The sequence below is a fragment of the Megalobrama amblycephala genome, linkage group LG6, assembly GCF_018812025.1.
Source record: "Megalobrama amblycephala isolate DHTTF-2021 linkage group LG6, ASM1881202v1, whole genome shotgun sequence".
NCBI lineage: Eukaryota > Metazoa > Chordata > Actinopteri > Cypriniformes > Xenocyprididae > Megalobrama > Megalobrama amblycephala.
In genome coordinates, this window is record NC_063049.1 from 33,583,185 (window position 1) to 33,603,180 (window position 19,996).

The window sequence follows — 19,996 nt, forward strand, 5'->3', positions numbered from 1 at the left end:
AACCATCAATGCCTTAATCTTTATTAAATTCTCTTTATTATTTTTCAAAAAACTCCTTAAGTGTTTTGCACTTATCAAAAAAATAAATTAATAGAGTCATGGTGTTATGACTGCAATCTGCTGTTCTCCTCTTGGTGGCACTTTTTGAAAGCCGAGCTTTGAGGTCTGCAGCACAGATCCAATGGTGAGCGTTTAAGATTTGCACTGAGCCACAAGCTAAAAGAGGGGAAGGGAAAAACATTAACCATATTTGAAATGTTTTCTCTGGCATAAAAGTCCAATTTGCAATCTAGCCATTTTAGCATTATAAGGTTGTAAGTGACTCACTTTTAAGATATCCTGAGTGACTGAACTTATATCTGGCATCTCTGGTGTGCAAGGCTCTGTAGGGAACTTCACTCTGACTTTTGGAGTCGCAAGGCACCAATCCTGATTGAAGCCATCTTCAGGCATTGGGACAGGGGTCTGCTTCAGCTCTAACACATTTCCTGCCCCCGTCTTCATCCCAGAGAGACTTTCACCAGATGCATTTTTCTATTCAGAGTTGATGGAAGGGAAAGAATTATCTGCATCTTAATAAGTGAAACTCAACCAATAAGGTTTAGCATGAAATCTAGGATGCTATTTTTTTATGATTAAAAGATATTCACACAATTGCTTACAAAAGCAAGAGAACTCCCAAAAAGGGACTGCAGGGTCGGCATCTCAGGTATGGCCTCATCCTCATAATGTAGCATTTTTGGCATCTCTGGAGCATCAAACGAAGGAGCTCTGTTAGTGTTTGAGGGATCTGGTAGGCGAAAACTGTCCTCCTGTGATCCCCTGTGCCTCTTACTTTCTTCTGGCCTGTCGTCCTGTGAAAAAGTAATTGCAGTGAATGAGTAAAACCATTACACATTTTGACAGGTATTGTATGCGATCATGGTTTAATCAATGTAATAAAAGTCTTGTGGCAGATTTATACATCAATGACAAAACTGAGTTAAGGGGCACATCGCACCTTTTTTATTAGCTTGCTGACAAATGGTGTCTCAAATGCAGGGAGCTCTGGGGTAGAAGGACAGTTATTAGGGCGAGGAGGAGAATCGAGATCATTCTTTCCTTTCAGTGGTGGAGAGGACGGAATCTGGTGCTTCTCAATCTTAAATCCTGGGGTGCAAAACACAGGAGGCTCTGGGGATTCCAGACTCTCTGAAATATTTAAACACAAATAAAAAAGGAGAAACTTTAGAACAAATATAGAGAGCCAGCATCTTTTGTAATCAGTTGTTAACACGCATATAAACACATATTCAGGATTTCAGAGACCAAATGTAAAAGTTTGAGAATCAATTATTCAAACCATATAGGTTAACTACTAATCATAACTTTATATTAAAAAAAATGTAAAAAAAAATCTAAATGATTTACCATTGGCAACACCTTTGTTAAGCACAGAAGTCAGAGTGGAGAAAACATGAGGGGGTTTCTGACCATTCTCTGTTCTTTCACTGTGAAACACACACACACACACACACATTACACTACATTACACTACATATACACAACCTTTCAAAATTTATAATCAGTAAGACATTGTTTTTAAAAAACAATTCAAAATTTATTTCAACAAGGACACATTAAATTGACCAAAAGTGATAGTAAAAACATTTTATAATGTTACAAAATATTTCTATTTCAACCATTTTCAGCATTGATAATAAATGTTTCTTGAGCACAAAATCAGCATATTAGAATGATTTCTGAAGGATCATGTGACACTGAAGAGTAATGATGCTAAAATCCAGCTTTGCCATCACAGGAATAAGTTATATTTTAAAATATATTGAAATAGAAAACAGTTATATTAAACAACAATATTAAACAACAATAATAATATTATTACTGTATTTTTAATCAAATGCAGCCTTGGTGAGCATTCAGTAACACTTTATTTTACAGTGTCCTTGTTACACGTTACATGTAGTTACTGTAGTAATAACTATAAATTATGCATAATTATATTCAACTAACCCTAAACCAAATTAATATTACTCAGTACTTAAACGTATAATTACAGTAACAAGGACACCTTAAAATAAAGTTAGAGACTTCTTTCAAAATCATAAAAATTTTTTAGTGTATATTCTATGTATATAATGTATGTATAACTTTTAGATTGTCACACACAATCACTATAATGAGATGCACACTGAAAATATTATTTCACTTGAATCTTTATAATTTTTTTAGTTTCAAAATTTTGAGCAAAATGTTGTAAAGCCGTGAAGATTCTAGCCACCATCACTTACTCGTAAATTTGTAAATTCAACAATGCTGTTACTTAGACAGCATTAAATGTTAATTTTGTGACTTTAAAAATGAAGCACATTTTCAAAGTGGCATATTCAGAAGACAAACATGCTTGTGATTTTACAATCATAACCAGATATAGTGTACCTGCAGGACTTTGGTGGTTTCTTGTTGAACAAATCCATGGTAAAATCATTATTCCAGCACATGGTATACTCAGAGATGCCGAAGTCCTCCAGTCTTGGGGTCGGAGCATCCTCCTCCATACGCAGGGAGCACTTGGGTGTCTTTGGCTGCGGTGGATGCATGTTCATGACAAACGGTGGTGGTGACAGAGCCACAGCTGGGACAGGAGCGGCACTGAGAGGCTGCTCTGCTTCACCAAGCACTCTTTGGAACTGAAGTGCAGACAGACCAAAATCAGAGAGCTTTGGTGTCCGCAGCTGGTCGACGGGTGGTGGCATCTTTTCAGGCGTCTCTGACTGCTGAGCCTCTTCACAAACACCTTGTCTCATTCCTTCGTCTTCCTGCATGGCATCTGACTTTTCTGCATCTTTCTCTGCTTGCTCCTCTGTCTCTTTTGTACCATTCATCTCTAGAATAGTGAGAAAATGGAACAAAATTTCTACTGAAATATACATGAATTGTACTTAAAACAAAAAAATAAACTATTTTAATAATCAAATAGAGATAATAAATTGATATAAAATCCAAGCAGAGGCAGCACTGGGATGTTAACATTCTCAGAGGTGATAAACATTTACCTGTATACCCCTGTCTTTCTTTTCGTGGTCTGTAGCCATACTTCTCATAGTGTTTCTTCAACCTGTCTATGTCTTCTGTGGTCCTCTGCTTCAGCACCAAGCATCTTCTGATGAAGCTCCTCAGCTCAGTACTTGTTGAATCATGTGTAGCAACCTGATCTTGAACTTGACGCTGCATATGATTTTGTATCAAATGTAGCCCATATTAAAAAAATTAACTGAAATCATGGACTATAACTGAACATACACATACCTTGAGTGCTCTGACTTCAGAGTGCAGCTGGTACAGTGCTTGAGCCCCATTCTCTTCATCCTCTAAACAACCACAGATCACATACACCAGTCAATGGATGCAAAATTATGACCTGATCATTTTATTACTAACTATAAAACATTTCCTGGCAATTTACCATCGTCGTCTTTGAGGTTTTGACTTGTATGCAGGAGATTGTTGCTTTCAGTCTCCAGATAAACAGTCAGTTTCCGAAGCTTTGCAAAGAAACGCTCTGAAGGATTCATGTTCAATGTCCCTCCGGTGTTTACAGCACGCAAACTGAAACGACAGTTACTATCATAATAAGAAAATCGTTTTTTAAATAAAATAATATTGTTATATTAAAAATATATAAATGATAATAATACTGGTAGTTCTTTTCTATATGCATAAACAATAAACTATAACCGTTTTGGATTGTACGGCTAATAAGAAATGTGTACAATAACAAGAAGCTAATCACATTAAAAAAGCACAAGGAAGCTACTGTCTTGAGCACATTCATTTCAGAAATACACGGGAACAGATAACGCATAATACCTTAACAGAAATACTGTGGTTTTATGAACTATATTCCGAACGCAACAAATAAAAATACCTCTGAACTTTTGTTTCAAATTTCGCGGCACATCCGGGTTCGTTTTGACTGACTCGTTAGACTTGACGTACATCCAAACACCGTGAGACTCATTACTGCCACCCAGTGATGGTTTGCAGTATGGTTGTCATTCTACGCGAATTATATTGATGGGGATTTCATACTCATTTCATTTCAGCCCTTGGAAGAAACAAATTCCGGTGTAAATCGAAGCAGTCAAATATTAATGGCCAGTAGGGTAAGGAGGAAGTAGTTTCAGCATAGGTTATTTTAAAATAACTACACTGCAAACGTTCTGTGTTTGCTGGGTTTATGTATGAATTTGTTTGGATTTGGGAACTATATTTTTAATGTGATTGCTTCACATAAAGGCATGTGAATTAAAATTGATCTAATGGTTGTTTTTAGATTATTATTTATTACTGAAGATGTTTTTGCAGTTAAGATAAATCTAACTTTATAGCTAAAATATTAAGCCAGTGTTAAGCATAGTGCGAAAAGCACAGAAATCATACATTTTGGGTATTGTTTCTATCTTCACTTCACGCGCTTTTGATCTGATTCTAACGTTTTCCTAATATCATTCTAATGTTATCCATGTCATTTTAACGTTCCTATAACATTATTCTAACTTTGTTTTAACGTTCCTATAATGTTATTATAACATTCTCCTAATGTTAAAAAAGACGTTCTGGGAACCCAAAAATATTGTTAGTAGAACGTTAGAATAACGTTAAGAGAACGTTAGAATAAAGTTATAGGAATGTTAAAATAACATTAGAATAACGTTAGAGGAACGTTAGATTAATGTTAAGAATACATTAAAATAACATTTGGAAAATGTTAGAATAATGTTGGAGGAACGTTAGGAGAACATTAGAATAAAGTTATAGGAATGTTAAAATAACATTAGGGGAATGTTAGAATAACGTTCTTCAAACCAAAAACTAACATTCTATTTCTGTTAAGAAAACTTTCTTAGCTAACAAAAAACATAGGCCTACTTTAAAAACGAACATTCTGGGAACCAAAAACTAACGTTCTGGGAACCAAAGACTAACGTTAGAATAATGTTAGGAGAATGTTAGAATAACGTTATAGGAATGTTAAAAGAACGTTAGAATAACATTATAGGAACATTAAAATAACATTAGAATAACGTTAGAATGATGTTAGGAAAACATTAAAAAAACGTTAGAGGAACATTATAACATTAGAATAACGTTAGGAAAATTATAATAACGTTATAGGAATGTTAAAACAACGTTAGAATAATGTTATAGGAACGTTAAAACAACGTTAGAATAATGCTATAGAAACATTAAAATAACGTTAGAATAACATTATAGGAACATTAAAATAACGTTAGAATAACGTTAGAATGATGTTAGGAAAACAGAATAACGTTAGAGGAACATAAAAATAACGCTAGAATAACGTTAGGAAACTTATAATAACGTTAAAGGAACGTTAAAACAACGTTAGAATAATGTTATAGGGACGTTAAAATAACGTTAGAATAACATTAGAACAATGTTAGGAAAATATTAGAATAAAGTTAGAGGAAAGTTAAAATAATGTTAGAGGAACATTCTGGGAACCAAAGACTAACGTTAGGAGAATGTTATAATAATGTTATAGGAAAGTTAAAATAACATTAGAATAATGTTAGAATAACGTTATAGGAACATTAAAATAACATTAGAATAATGTTAAAATAACATTAGAGGAACATTAACTTTCCTGGCTAACCCAAAACAAACCCTAAAAAAAGAACGTTCTGGGAACCAAAATCTAATGTTCTAACTAATGTTCTGGGAACATTCTGGGAGCCAAAGATGTTAAAGGAATGTTAGAATAATGTTAGAGTAATGTTAGAATACATTAAAGTAATGTTAGGAAAACGTTAGAATAACGTTAGAGGAATGTTAAAATAACATTAGGGGAATGTTAGAAAAACATTCTACAAACCAAAAAGTAACATTCTAAGCTTTCCTGGCTTACCAAAAACAAAACTTAAAAAAGAACATTCTGGGAATCAAAGACTACCGTTAGTGGAACGTTATTCTAATGTTAGAATAACATTATAGGAATGTTAAAATAACATTAGAATAAGGTTAAAATAACGTTAGAATAAGGTTGGAATAATGTTAGAGGAACATTAAAATAACTTTAGGGGAACGTAAAAAAAAATGTTCTACAAACTAAAAACTAACATTCTATTTCCAATAATAGAACTTTCCTGGCTAATGACGTAATCCTCGGTTAACACTGGATGCACAAAATGTTTAATTTCATTCATCCTTTTAATGTGCCCCAGACTTCAAATTAGAGAGCTTCAGATAGACTATGGCCGTCTTTATTCCCCCTACATTAACACAATAGTCATGACGGGACATCTCCTCAGGATTCTGTATGCTTCATTTAATTTCTGGACACCTCATTCCTCAGTGGTGGAAATTTCTTTTAATTTACATTTCCTGTTCCTTTCAGATTATATTTACTAAATGAACCGAGTCTTTCCATTTATTTAAAAAACACTTGTAATAAATAGAGGTCAAATGAAAGGATTGAACATCTACACACTACACACTGATTGCTTTCTAAATCATTTTGATGTGGAAAAAAAAATCAGGGACAACTAAATCATGTTTTAAAAAGTCTTTATTTTCTTTATTAATTCATGTTTTATATGTTCTTGACAGAAGAGAGTCTTCTAAACTTTAATACTTGTTTCTCTAAATCTGCGTGTACAGGAGTAACTTATATACAGATGTGACTAATGAAACTTTTTCTTTGAAGGCCCACAGAGATTTCTGAATGCATATATTAACTCATGGTATGCTAAAGGGAAACACTGTTATCAAACTGCTATCCGTGTTGATTTACAGGCGTAATTTAAACATGGTAACATACAACCCTTGAAAATAAAGAACCGTGCATTTTTGTATTAAGAGAAGTAAAAATATATTGTGTTCTTCACAAAAAGTTTTCAGAAAAAACAAGGGGAAAAAATGCAATGACAGAGTTCCCTGTTTATATCTTTTTAAAATATGACATATATAAATTTTTATAAAAGGAACCACAGCTACAATTTTCACATTTTTGGATCATTTTATGTAACATTCAGCAAATCTTACCTCCCCACCCCCACGAAAAATAACATTTAAAAAAAAAAAAAAAAAAAAAAAAAAGGTAAAATGGTGGGTTATTTCTAGGCCCTGACCGAATTTGTACACTGATTTTTGGGGAAAATCTGATGACATTTGTGGGACATTAAAATGTAAAAATTACCTGATACTACTACATTAGTAGCTGAAAGCTAATCTGACTGAAAATAAAGGTCACCGGTGGGCTGTGATGTGCTGTTCTGATACCTCAGAGAACAGGCGGAGGAAGACGTAAAGAGGCAGATCAAGGAGGTGTGGAGAAGCAGAAACCTAGAAGAGCAAGTGGCAAAGATCCTGGAAACGGAGTGAAATTGTGACTGGCAATGCTTAGCTGTGATGGTGCATCCTCCTGTGGGCACTTGGAAAGTAGTATGGCAGCAGAAGCCAGGAGGGAATGGAGGAAATGGAATAGAAGGCCTACAAACTAATATAATCCTATCAGTATTCTCAGAGGAATTGCATTCCAGTGTGGTTGCATGATGCAGAGTTACACCTTATTCACTGGACAAAGCCTAGTTTCCAAAATGCTTGTCCTATGTAGGGCCACGGGATTGCTTAAGCCCACATCCACCAGCTGGAATAGAATAATCTATGCCAATACAGAGGAAGATCCAAGTAATGCAAAGCCCAATCTGGCAAATATCATGCTGAGGAAGCTGCAGGAGGGTTTGATGCAGGTGTAGGCATCTACCAGTCAAAATAGAGATGAAATGTTACTTTCCTCCTGCATCCTTAGTACACTTTAATTCCGCTTTTCAGTATTGGTTAATGTGTTGTATTACTTATAAGAAATGTAAAAAAAATAAAAAAATAAAAAAAAATTAATAGTTTTACTCAGCAAGAATGCATTAAATTGATCAAAAGTGACAGTAAAGACATTTATAATGTTATAAAAGATTTAAATGCTGTTCTTTGGAATATTCAATTCATCAAGGATCTTGGAAAAATGCATCACGCTTACTATAAAAATATTAAGCATTGATAGCACTAAAACTAACTTACTTTCTCAACATAACAAAATGTCTTTATCCTGTTGAGATGTCTCCAGGTCTCTCTTGATGTCTGGATAGTCCTCCAGAACACAATGAAAGGTGTCCACTGACAAGGAAAAGAGCTGACAGACAGTCAGAGCTTGTACTGTGGCCAAGCGCTTTCCTCTTGTTAGGAGACACGAGTCTGGAAAAGGCAAGGACAGATATTATTTAAAATATCTTATCAGTGAGTTTGTTTCAAGACACTGACTATGTGTATTACAACACAGAATACCGTACATAATCTAAACAGACATTGCATTGACAAAGCAAAGATATATTATTGAGTCAGACCTCCAAAGTAGTCTCCATCACACAGTTCTTTCTGGACAAACTCATTCTCCACAAGGACCTGGCCGTGCTCGATGAAGAACATGCGGTCACCAGGAGCGCCCTGCTGGAAGATGATGTCACCTGCCTGGAAGACCTCATACTGCAGCTCCAGAAGAATGGCATTGATGAAGTTTATGTCACGGTTCCGGAAAATGGGAACTTTTCTCACATGGGCAGAGCACATGGTCAGCAGAATTTCCTAATAAAACCATCCAAATCATCATTCAATTATAAAAGACACTGTTTTATTATTAATAGCTTAAGCAAGCTTCTTTTAAGTAATCACTTCTATGACTATCTAACATTTCCAACAGTGAGCAGCACCTCTCTGAGAGATGAGGACACCCACTTCAGGACATCCTTCTCATCATACCATTTCCCAGCATAACGAGCTTGATAGTAGTTGTTGATGCGCATACGAAGGGCTTTGGGAAGCTTCATGAACGTCATATAATCTTCCAGATGATTTATCTATGAAAAAACAAGCAAGTAAGAGAAAACAGAAAATGTGAATGGCATACACAATAATAAGCATCTAATATGTTGCTTTATCAAGGTATTTGTTTCCTAGCACCTTGTTCTTGTACGCTCTTGCGGTTATGTCCACATCAGACATCATTGCAGCAGTGTTGGCAACCATCACCGTGTACATGATGGCTCCAGACACGATGCTGGTCATGACAATCCACAGCTCAACATCATCTAAAAACCAAAACAAAACATCAGGCATTAAAAGAAGTATCAACTGTGCGTTGTTATTGTTGAATGATAAATTAGCATATTGCTAAATCAGCTGATCAAAAGTATACTCCTTGCTTGTGGGTGTTTCAGAGGAACCATATGATATTGCAGTCATATGAGAGAGGGCCCGAAAAACTCCAAAGGAGTACTTCTCTCCCACTGTGGCATTCTGACAAATGACCCAAAACAAAAAGTTGACATTAATGCATTCATCCTATCCGCTAAAACCACAACAGCTCTAAAATAATATCACATTGTAATATGGCTCTCTGTAATACCTGATTCTGATTGGTCAGTTGCAGTATATGCTTTTAGTTCCATGAAGAACCTTTAACATTCATGGAACCTTTCCATTCCACAAAAGGTTCTTTATAGTGGTTCTTTAGATTTAAAAAAAATTCTCTGAAAGGTTCTTTAGGGAACCAGAAATGGTTCTTCTATGGCATCGCTGTGAAAACCTTCCTTTGAAACTTTTATTTTTAAGAGTGTATCAGCGCGGTTATCGATTACCTCAGTATTAATATTACTGTTATATTATTGCAGGATTCAGCCTTATGATAGTATAGGCCTACAGGTATAATTTCAACACAAAGCAGTGGGCCCTATAATACACCCGGCGCAATGCGAGGCAAGGCGCAGCGCAAGTGTGTTTGCTAGTTTGCGTCCGGCGCCGTTCGCGTTTTCCCGTTCAGCGCCACGTCCTTAAATTAGTAAATGCATTTGCCGGCCCATTGCTATTTTAAGGAGCTGAAAATAGACTGCGCCATAGACCAACTCAAACCTGGTCTAAAGTCTAAAGTCAATGGCGCAAATTTTTTTTTGTTAGAGCGCGTTGGTAGAAACTGCGCCTCTGGGCGCGTCCACAGTGCGCGTTGACTTTGCTTATTACACACAGGGATGCGCATCACACAAACATGCCAAATATTAAAAACAAAAGGATTACAGTGTAAAATAATATTATTGTGTAGGCTACATAAATATAAAAATGTAATGATGAATAGTCATTGCGTGTATTAGAATTAGGCTACCTATTTTCAATTCAGCCTATTACTACTTATAATGATGAACGAAATTGGCTAATTAATTGAACAATCGTGCCAATACACACACATATATATTAACTGACTCGGTTTCTTCGCTTGAAAAGCATTCAGCTTTTCCGCCAACAAATTCCGCCATGTAAATAGCAATCCGCCATGGCGCGAGCGCATCTCGCTCTTAAAGGGAATGGGAGATGACACTCTGATTGGTTTATTGAACGTTACGCCCATTACTCATTAAGAGAATAGGGACAACCCACTTCAAAAACGCGCCCCGGCGCACGGACCGTTTTTCCGTCGTTAAAATAGCAAAAGTGGATTTGGACACGCCCTGAGTGCACCTGCGACGTGCCCTTTACACTTTGCGTTTAGATCGTTAAAATAGGGCCCAGTATTTCATATCGACACATTTATGCATTTAGTGCGTAGCCATATAAAGTGCAGGATAATGTACCAATTGGCAATAATTAAAACATTTTAAGATATTTTTTTCTAAATCATCTGGAAACATTGAAATAATTTCTAGAACATATCTATAAAAACATGCTATACTTTACTATAATATTAAAATATTATTAATTTCCATGACTTTTCCAGGCCTTGTAAGTACAATTTTCAAATTCAATGAAACTATGGGAATACTGTTTATGTGAATGTTCTGTATCAGCCACATACCATTAGATTTTCTCTTCTAACCCAGCAGTCTGAGGGAAATTCCTCAAGCATTGGTACGAAATACTGAATACAGCCATTCCAGTGGCACAGCAGGAAAATCATCATAAATAATGACAAGATTCTTAGGAATACCCTCACCACCTCCAAGTTGGCATTTGAAACCTATGGGGCAGAGATCCAATATAACAGGGCATCTGAATGATGACTTCCTGATTACATGTACACTATAAACAATTCAGTTTTGTTCAGATGAGCTCAGTTTCACATGTTCAAGCTATTCATTACTTACTCTCTCCACCTCATTGAAAAACCTAACAAGCCTTGACACACGCAGCAGGCGGACAAGACTGAGGATTCTTACAAACATTAAGATGCGCATCATTTTGCTGGCTCTGGATGAGGGAGAGTCACTGTGGTATTGTAGGTCCTGTCATGAAAAGGGCACAAGACACAAGTTTTCCATTTGAAGCAATGTAATTTAAATACAGCCAAAGGATTGTAGAAAAAGACACGTTACCGCAATAAGCAGGATATAACCAACTGGGAATGCTGCCACCATATCAGGTATAAACCAGCTCTTTAAATACCGTTGTCGAATGCTTTTCAAATCCATAATAGCTCCCTGTGTAGCAAACAGAAAGATTCATTGGATACGTTTAAGAAATGTGATATTTGTAAAGTCTAGGGCTAATCCTTACCTCACTGTCCTCAGTAATGATCCCCATGCGAAAGTTAAGCCCAACATCAATCAGGAACAGAGTGTCCGAGAACACGTTGAAACCCTCCCAACCTACTCCACTGTTCCCATCTAGAAAGGCAATCTCCATTGGGATCCCAATTAGATTCAGAAATGTTATGGCCATCATACACATGATGTAGTAACTCCTGTATAAATAAGAAAAAAAGAGATGCATTAAAAATTAAATTACAATAAAAAACATTGCATGGCATTTCATGGGGTTTTACCTTTTCAAAACTCATTAGTATTATTATTATTTATTTTTTTTTATATATAATATTTAGTCCATTAAACACTGCACTCTTCGGAATAAAGGTACTTTATTGGCTTTGGTGGTTAAATGAAGAATCTTTAAATTTACATGTACCATTTTCATGCCACAAAATGTTCTTTATAGTGGAAAAGGTTATTTAAATTACTAAAATGTTCTTCACACTAAGAAAAAAAAAAATCCTTAAAGGATTAGTTCACTTTCAAATTAAAATTTCCTGATAATTTACTCACCCCCATGTCATCCAAGATGTTCATGTCTTTCTTCCTTCAGTGGAAAAGAAATGAAGGTTTTTGATGAAAACATTCCAGGATTTTTCTCCATATAGTGGACTTCAATGGAGCCCAAACGGTTAAAGGTCAAAATTACAGTTTCATTGCAGCTTCAGAACGTTCTATATGATCCCAGAAGAGGAATAAGGGTCTTATCTAGAGAAACCACTGCATTTTCTTAAAAAAAAAATAAAATAAAATAAATTTTTTTTTTTATAAGTTTTAACAATAAATGCTCATCTTGAACTAGCTCTCTTCTTCTTCTTTATTATTAGAATTCCGGTAGTGTCTAAGTGTATTACTGCCCTCCACAGGTTAAAGTTTGAACTAATTGTTATATATTTGCACTAGAATATTGTATATGACAATTTAGTTCTAACTTTAACCTGTGGAGGGCAGTAATACACTTAGCAGCATCTACACTGCTGGAATTCAAATAGAGAAGAAGAAGAAGAAGAAGAAGAAGAAGAAGAAGAGAGCTAGCTCAAGATGAGCATTTATGGTTAAAACGTATAATTTAATTTAAAATAGAAAATTTTAGAAAAATTTAATTAAAATTTTTTTAGAATTTTAAACAATTTAGAAAATGAGCGATGGTTTCTCTAGATAAGACCCTTATTTTTTATCTGGGATCACTGTAAACTGTAATTTTGACCTTCAACCGTTTGGGCTCCATTGAAGTCCGGAGAATAGCCTAATCCTGTAATGTTTTCATCAAAAACCTTTAATTTCTTTTCAACTGAAGAAAGAAAGACGTGAACATCTTGGATGACACGGGGGTGAGTAAATTATCAGGAAATTTTAATTTGAAAGTGAACTAATCCTTTAATGAAGTGTTCACTGAAAGGTTCCCTGGGGAACCAAAAAAGGTTCTTCTATCAATGGCATCACCCCTTTTTTGTAACCTTAAGAATGTAGTAAATAAAAACGCCAAGGACAAGTTAAGTGCACATTACCTTATACGACTGAAGGGATGGATGACAATTACGCCTCCCTCTTTCTGTCTAATACACTCCTTCTCAACCGCCACCTCACTGCCGTAGACAAACAGCGAGCGTCTGTTCAATTGCGGCAGCAGGAGGTTTTTCCAGCCGTTCCAACTGAAGCGCCTGAGATTCTCAGGTGCGAAACGATGCATTTCCAGGCCCTGACTAAGCACAATGATCAGCGAAGCTCCTCTAACATCTCTCACCGAGCCTCTGTGACAACTTTATTTCTGGACTTTCTTTTATGCTGACCATTTCATCCACTTTTCTTCTTTTCGCCTTCCCGCTCGCTCCCTTTCTTTCTCTCTCTCTCTCTCACGCACGCACATGCACAGTCACAGAGTAATTTTCCATCACAGTTCTCTGGCTCGGTCCAGAATGTAGAAAGAGATAAGTTCCAGTCTTTCCATTCTTTCCCCTCTGTCAAACTATATTGTCTCATCAACTATTCAGTATCTCTGCCTCGCGCTCACATCAGCTCAGCTCATCTGGACTGTGGGGCGGTTCTTTGACACAAGGCGGTTTTGAATATCACAACTATTGTCATCTGAACTAGACAGATGGTTCTGATAGGACCGGACCCAAGGCTGACAATGGGAGGTGATAGAATTACTTACACTCATTGTGTGTAAATGACTGTACTGATATCACAAAGAGATTCTTTCTAATGAGCACATAAAAGTGCACAGATCATTTTGCTATTGCAAAAAGAGAGAATCTTTTTTTGCAGGCATTTATGTTTTGTAAGAAATCAGAGTTTAACTCCTGTACATCAGGGAAAACTGGTCTGTGTTTTTGTTGTGGATGTGTTTACATCAAAAACAGACACAATTAGCTATCTACATGGTGGAGCTCAGATCTCCATTAAACTGAATACACTATTGTATTGCACTGGCAGCCTATGTTTATGAGAGTCACAATACAGTGTTGAATTTCAGAGTGGTATTCAAGTAATGTAACGGGTAACTGATCTTACATTCCCAGAAGGCAACACCTAAATTACATTAATTTGTTGTAGTCTATATATCACATTGCATTCAGTTATCCAGTGGATCGCTAAATCTGACCCTGGACCATAAGTCGCACGGGTATATTTGTAGCAATAGCCAACAATACATTGTATGGGTCAAAATTATCGAGTTTTCTTTTATACTAAAAATCATTTGCATATTAAGTAAAGATCATGTTCCATGAAGATATTTTGTAAATTTTCTATTGTAAATATATCAAAAATTTATTTTTGTGAGTGAATATGAATTGCTAAGGACTTCATTTGAACAACTTCAAAGGTGATTTTCTTAATATTTTGATTTTTTACACCCTTAGATTACAGATTTTCAAATATATGTTTGAAAATCAGCCAAATATTGTCATATCCTAACAGACCACACACATTTCAGATGATGTGTAAATCTCAATTTCAAAAAATTGACCCTTATGACCGATTTTGTGGTCCAGGGTCACAAATTCATTAAGTCAGTCACTGGTTTTATTAACAAGTTCATCTGTGAAGCTTCTGTCTACTTAAAATATGAAACGATGCATCCATTCAACAATTTAATCTGTGAAACTTTTAAATATAAAAACAAGAAAGTTATATTAATAATAAAAATGTATAATATAATAATAATAATTATTATTATTATTAATAAAAAACAATTGCCAAATTATTTTAAAACATATAAAATTATATATAATTAAATATATATAATGGAAACATTTCTAAAAAGGAACAACAACTATATAAATTATACATGGTCATACCTCAACGGTTTTGAAAATGTTATGTTAAAAATGTAAGTTGCTACAAAAGCACGGCAGTGCTGTCTGATTAATTACACATCTGTTTATAGGCTTTATGTATGATTAATCGGACACAACACTTTCAAATGTCATGTTTGAGGTACAGTAGCTTTGCAATTTATGTTCTGAAAAAAGCCACATTTTGTACTCATAAATTGAACACGACATACAAACAAAAATATATTAAACACCCAGCAGAAATTCCTGAGGGAATCCATGCTGAGTTGGCATCTCTGTTGGCCTACAAATTCACGTCATGATTGAAAAGTACTATATTTGTACTGCTTATATCATGCTGAACTTAGCAGAAGGTGCAGAGAAAATGCAATACAAACATTTTATTTTGTTTTATAAACACAATATTTTGCTATATAAGCTGTTACCTGGTGTACATCTAAAAAGTCAGACTTGATGCAAGTTGCAGACTTAGTTACAAAACATCACTGTTTTAGCTACACTTTAGTGTTTAGGTATTGGGTTCTGTAATCAGGAATTATTCCCCATCTCGTGTAAATTAGATTTTATGATAATAAGTCTGTCCTCAAAAGCTCACTCCAGGTAACCATCTTTACATTTCAGTTGATAATCAAAGGAAATACTTGATGTAGTAAACCTGAAATCACTAGATGTATCTCTGTTACACATCAGAAACAAGCTGTCTTTAATTCCGCTCATGTGATGAATATGTGTACAGTATGAAACAATGCAGTTGTGCTGAATAAACATGAAGTTGAGAATACATTTGTGCTTGCACTTTCACAGCAGAATCACAAGTCTTGACAACCGGAGTGACAGAACCCTGATACTCATGTATTTCCTGTCCTTGTGCGAGTGTGTAGCTTCAATTGTACCAGGGCTCTGCGCTCTCTCGATTGATTTATGCATTGTGTTTGTGAAGCTTGCTGTCCTTTCAAGTTCGGTTTCGGTTCAGGGTCTAGACATTCATGTTCCAGGTTTCGTCTTTTGTTGTGAGCACACAAGTGTTAGTTCCCTCATCATGTGATTAGGTCTCATGTTTTTGTAGAGCACCTGACTTATGATCTGTTTTCTCTCCTACGGGATAGTTTTTCTTGTGTTTTAGCTTATTTTGCTATTTAAATAAAGCTCATCATCCCCTGCATTTGAGTCCTCGCCTCATCCCTGACACCAAACCTGACAGAATTCTTAGAAAAAAAAAAAAAAAAATGTCATCATCAATATGAGAAACATCTGTGAAGCTGAATCAGTAAGAACATTTGCATTGTAAGTTGTAAGAATGTTAAGCTAAATTTGCCTCCAAATATTGACTTCTTGTTAATATTAATATTACATTGATATTAATATTAATTGTAAATATGAGATAATTTAATTAAACCATTAAATATTTTATTTTTTATATTAAAAATTATTATACAGAAATGTTAGATAATAAATAATAAATAATATTATGATAATATAAATCATTTCAATAAACTAATACTATAAATAAATGGCTTTTATTCTGTAAAAAGACCTTTATTATGCTTTATTGTTGCGACATGTTGTTATGCCCTGTTTTTAGATCGCGTTTCATTTTACCTCTAGCCATTAATGTGTGTAAATGTAAATCATATTTAGGTAATAAATTGCTACAGCTTAGTTTAAAATTGTTTTAAGTTTTGTTTTAATTAAAGACCGTAACCCGGAAGCTAAGGGACACTTCCGCGTTTACGGGGTTGTGCTTTTATTTGACAGAAGCAGGTTGTGTAAGAAAGGACGCACGTGAGCACATCAGTCTCTGCATTATATAAAGTGAGTGAACGTTTTTTAGTTAAATGTTTTTATTGAGTTTACCTGACAGCACGGTTTTAATATCTTGTTACCCCCGAGATTAGATACAGCATCCTTAACAGCGAAGTATACCAGCTGTGTTGTAGTATTGTAAAGAAACGGGTCGTTAAACAGCAGAGGACATGATGTAACCAGTGATATGGTGGATAGTTTGCTGCCAGCTGGTGGCTGTTCAAAATATGTAGCGTTGAAACTGAAGTTTAGAGCTGGTCTTAATCATTGTGTCCCCTGCTCTTTTGTTTTTCTCAGACAAGGGGAAATGTCGAGCCTGTCAGCAGCCAGTGTGGAGGCTTCACCAGCAATAGAGGGGGCAGAGCAGAAGAAACCTCTGAAACCGTGCTGTGCGTGTCCTGAGACCAAGAAAGCACGAGATGCATGGTTAGGAAACCGTTTAACTTCTGCTTTAAAGGGATATTACACAATAAAAATTAAAAGCCAGCTATTACACATCATTTTCCTCATGTTGTCCCAAACCTGCATGACTTTCTGTGAAGCACAAACAGAGACTTTTTGAAGGATTGCACTGCTCAGTTAATAAATGACAGAAAATAGAGGTTTTCAAACATCAAAAAGGACATAAAAGTAGTCAATATTACTTTGGTCAGTACTACTTTGAGTACTGGAGCTGTATTGTGGCAGATGCAATTCTTAAAATGTCTCTTTGTGTGTGCCTATCAAACTGGTTTGGTGCAATATGAGGGTGAGTAAATAAGGACAGAATTTTTATTTTATGTAAACGAATCCTTTACATTTTTAGCTAGATTCTGTGCAGCTATGTCATATTATTGTCTTTGTTGCAGCATAATTGAAAAGGGAGAAGACAGCTGCACAGACCTCATTGAAGCACACAAGGAGTGCATGAGGGCTCTTGGTTTTAAGATATGATACCACCATCATCTTCATATTGAGTGAATGGTAAGTTTATTTTCACTGTCTTACGACAATGGAAAGTCTCTTTCAAATAATTGATATTTCTTACATTATTTTTTCCACATTTTGGCCACTACAACTTTAAATTTGCAATTTTCAGAAATCTCTGTGAGCTGCAAGTTGAATTGAAAGGGATAGTTCACCCCAAATTATCTTTTTCACTCCATCATGTCATGTGTCATGACTTTCTTCAGTGGAATTATTTATAGGACATTGTCAAAGCTGCTCTCTTCCATTCAATAAAAGTAAAGGGTGACCACAGCTGTCAAGCAAGACTAAGGGAATGCACAAAGCTATTATATGGCTTCAGAAGTTTCTGAATATAATGCAAAAGTCATCAAAAATCTTTTTTGATGGATTTATGGTTGGTCCACATGTTTTTGTATTAAACAGAGCAGCTCAGATATTCTGCTAAACTTGGTCTTCCATGGAAGGGAGTAAATAATGACAGATTTCCATTTTAGTGCTCTTAAATATCCCTTAAATATATATAAAAACAGTCTTCATTTTTGTGTCTTATGTTCTTGGATATTTTTGTGTATTTAAAGAATGAGTTACAATACATTTCCTAATTGACTTTTCTTTTCCTTTCCTTTGTAGTGTGTGACAGCCTGTGTGAAATGGGACCTGGTGTGCTCTTTTATTTATATTTTTACACTGGAGGGAAGATTATACAGGGCGAATTTGTTCCTCTGAGGGAAATGTTGTCTGTCTTTTCTTTCTCTTTTTTTCATATGTGCTTTACATACGTTTATGGTCAATAAAGATCCTATGCAAGATGTTAAGCCATTCTCTTCTTGTATCTTTACCTTTTATTTGTATGCAATATGTCATTTTTAAAACAGGGCTGACTTTTTCTTTTTCAAGTCTATTTTAAATGATTCAGTCTAATCAAAATGTATCACATGCTTGGTTTGCTAATTTTATCACATTAAATTATTGATGATGAAGTATTGTCTTTTGCTCGACAGCATGCAGGCCAGGCAGTTTTACGCAAACAGACTATTCCTTCGAGCCTCTTACTCGGTTGGCCTTTGAATTCCCTGTACCAGCTTTTGGCTGGTGACAGCTGCACTTAACTATGCATGCAGGCCTAAAATAGAGCTGCTGCTCCCAGCACACTCTAATCTGAGGTCTACACGCAGAAGTGCTTTTATTCTGCATGTACACCTGGTGTGAACCTAGCAAATGCAGTTCATAATTTGCATTTTCTTCTATAGATTTTGCAAAGTTCATGAGCATAGTTAGTCTCTGACAAAAACACAACTTGCTTATTTAGCATATTACACTATTCTTTCTGCTTTTAATTAATAAAAATTACCTATATTTATATAATCAATTTAATAATTCTTAGCATAGGCACAGCATGTGCAAATGCATAATTGATATTTTTCAGATGTTTAATGTGTAAATTGGTTTGGTCTGGTTTATTTCATTCATTCAAATTGCTTTCGATGGTGCTTGACTACAATGAGACCGTGTACATCGTATGAGTGAGAGAATGTATCTGCATGCCTCTCTTGCAAGGGTACATGTCAAATTGACAGCTCTGAATAGTAGCTTTGACACTCATCAACTATATCAGCTAGTTAAGCTGCACAAGACAACCAATGTATATTGACTTTCATTGTGTTTTTTAGTTATGTTTATATTTATAATATATATATATATATATATATATATATATATATATATATATATATATATATATATATATATATATATATATACAGTAGTCAGCATTTGAAGTGGATCAAAAAAGTTAATCAAAGTTGTCCTAAGAAGAAGGTTTTGATCCACTTCAAATGCTGACTACTATATATATATATATATATATATATATATATATATAATATTCTTACAATTTGGACTTTTTATAACTCACAATTCTGACTTTTTTCTCGCAATTCTGACTTTATTTTTAGAAATTCTGAGTTTATATTACAATTCTGAGTTTCGCAATTGAGTTTCTCATAATTCTGACTTTTTCTCTCACAATTCTGAGTTTATATTAAAATTCTAACTTTTTCTCGCAATTCTGACTATTTCTCGCAATTCTGAGTTTATATTACAATTCTGAGTTTCGCAATTGAGTTTCTCATAATTATGACTTCTCGCAATTCTGAGTTTATATTAAAATTCTGACTTTTTCTCGCAATTCTGACTATTGCTCGCAATTCTGAATTTATATTACAATTCTGACTTTTTTCTCACAATTCTGACTATTTTTAGAAATTCTGAGTTTATATTACAATTCTGATTTTCGCA

The 19,996-nt window shown here is 34.9% G+C and overlaps 3 protein-coding genes across 4 annotated transcripts; 1 reads left to right on the top strand and 2 right to left on the bottom strand.

Annotated features, from left to right (window-relative positions):
* Nucleotides 1-17: 17 nt before the first annotated feature.
* ska3 (spindle and kinetochore associated complex subunit 3) lies at nt 18-4,073 on the bottom strand. Of its 2 annotated transcripts, none has more exons than XM_048194219.1 (10): nt 3,929-4,073; nt 3,467-3,609; nt 3,310-3,371; nt 3,057-3,228; nt 2,440-2,887; nt 1,411-1,490; nt 1,001-1,191; nt 663-854; nt 328-534; nt 18-216 (listed from the first exon to the last, which is right to left on the bottom strand). In XM_048194219.1, the coding sequence occupies exons 2-10, from the start codon at nt 3,573-3,575 to the stop codon at nt 193-195; spliced, it is 1,485 nt and encodes a 494-aa protein (XP_048050176.1). In that variant the 5' UTR covers nt 3,576-3,609; nt 3,929-4,073; the 3' UTR covers nt 18-192. The 2 variants fall into 2 exon arrangements, with proteins under 2 accessions (XP_048050176.1, XP_048050175.1); XM_048194218.1 differs by having other exon boundaries at nt 3,871-4,024.
* Nucleotides 4,074-6,574: 2,501 nt separating this feature from the next.
* hcn5 (hyperpolarization activated cyclic nucleotide-gated potassium channel 5) lies at nt 6,575-13,896 on the bottom strand. The gene is made up of 11 exons (XM_048194223.1): nt 13,157-13,896; nt 11,617-11,803; nt 11,436-11,540; nt 11,208-11,345; nt 10,919-11,080; nt 9,279-9,372; nt 9,037-9,164; nt 8,787-8,933; nt 8,424-8,661; nt 8,101-8,274; nt 6,575-7,785 (listed from the first exon to the last, which is right to left on the bottom strand). Exons 1-10 carry the CDS (start codon nt 13,336-13,338, stop codon nt 8,105-8,107), a joined length of 1,551 nt encoding a protein of 516 aa, XP_048050180.1. The 5' UTR covers nt 13,339-13,896; the 3' UTR covers nt 6,575-7,785; nt 8,101-8,104.
* Nucleotides 13,897-16,551: 2,655 nt separating this feature from the next.
* LOC125270534 (cytochrome c oxidase copper chaperone) lies at nt 16,552-18,513 on the top strand. Its single transcript, XM_048194224.1, has 4 exons — nt 16,552-16,759; nt 17,048-17,176; nt 17,599-17,713; nt 18,329-18,513. The coding sequence occupies exons 2-3, from the start codon at nt 17,058-17,060 to the stop codon at nt 17,681-17,683; spliced, it is 204 nt and encodes a 67-aa protein (XP_048050181.1). The 5' UTR covers nt 16,552-16,759; nt 17,048-17,057; the 3' UTR covers nt 17,684-17,713; nt 18,329-18,513.
* The last annotated feature ends 1,483 nt before the right edge of the window (nt 18,514-19,996 follow it).

What these genes read in the sequence shown, in the direction of transcription:
- ska3 (XM_048194218.1), bottom strand. Translation starts at nt 4,001, where the DNA reads ATGTACGTCAAGTCTAACGAGTCAGTCAAAACGAACCCGGATGTGCCG. An exon ending in ACCACAGTATTTCTGTTAAG is followed by an intron (nt 3,610 to 3,870) that starts GTATTATGCGTT and finishes CTGTCGTTTCAG; the next exon opens with TTTGCGTGCTGTAAACACCG. An exon ending in AAACCTCAAAGACGACGATG is followed by an intron (nt 3,372 to 3,466) that starts GTAAATTGCCAG and finishes GTGGTTGTTTAG; the next exon opens with AGGATGAAGAGAATGGGGCT.
- hcn5 (XM_048194223.1), bottom strand. Translation starts at nt 13,338, where the DNA reads ATGCATCGTTTCGCACCTGAGAATCTCAGGCGCTTCAGTTGGAACGGC. An exon ending in TTTTCAATGAGGTGGAGAGA is followed by an intron (nt 11,081 to 11,207) that starts GTAAGTAATGAA and finishes TCTGCCCCATAG; the next exon opens with GTTTCAAATGCCAACTTGGA. An exon ending in TGTCCTCATCTCTCAGAGAG is followed by an intron (nt 8,662 to 8,786) that starts GTGCTGCTCACT and finishes TGGTTTTATTAG; the next exon opens with GAAATTCTGCTGACCATGTG.
- LOC125270534 (XM_048194224.1), top strand. Translation starts at nt 17,058, where the DNA reads ATGTCGAGCCTGTCAGCAGCCAGTGTGGAGGCTTCACCAGCAATAGAG. An exon ending in AAGAAAGCACGAGATGCATG is followed by an intron (nt 17,177 to 17,598) that starts GTTAGGAAACCG and finishes TCTTTGTTGCAG; the next exon opens with CATAATTGAAAAGGGAGAAG.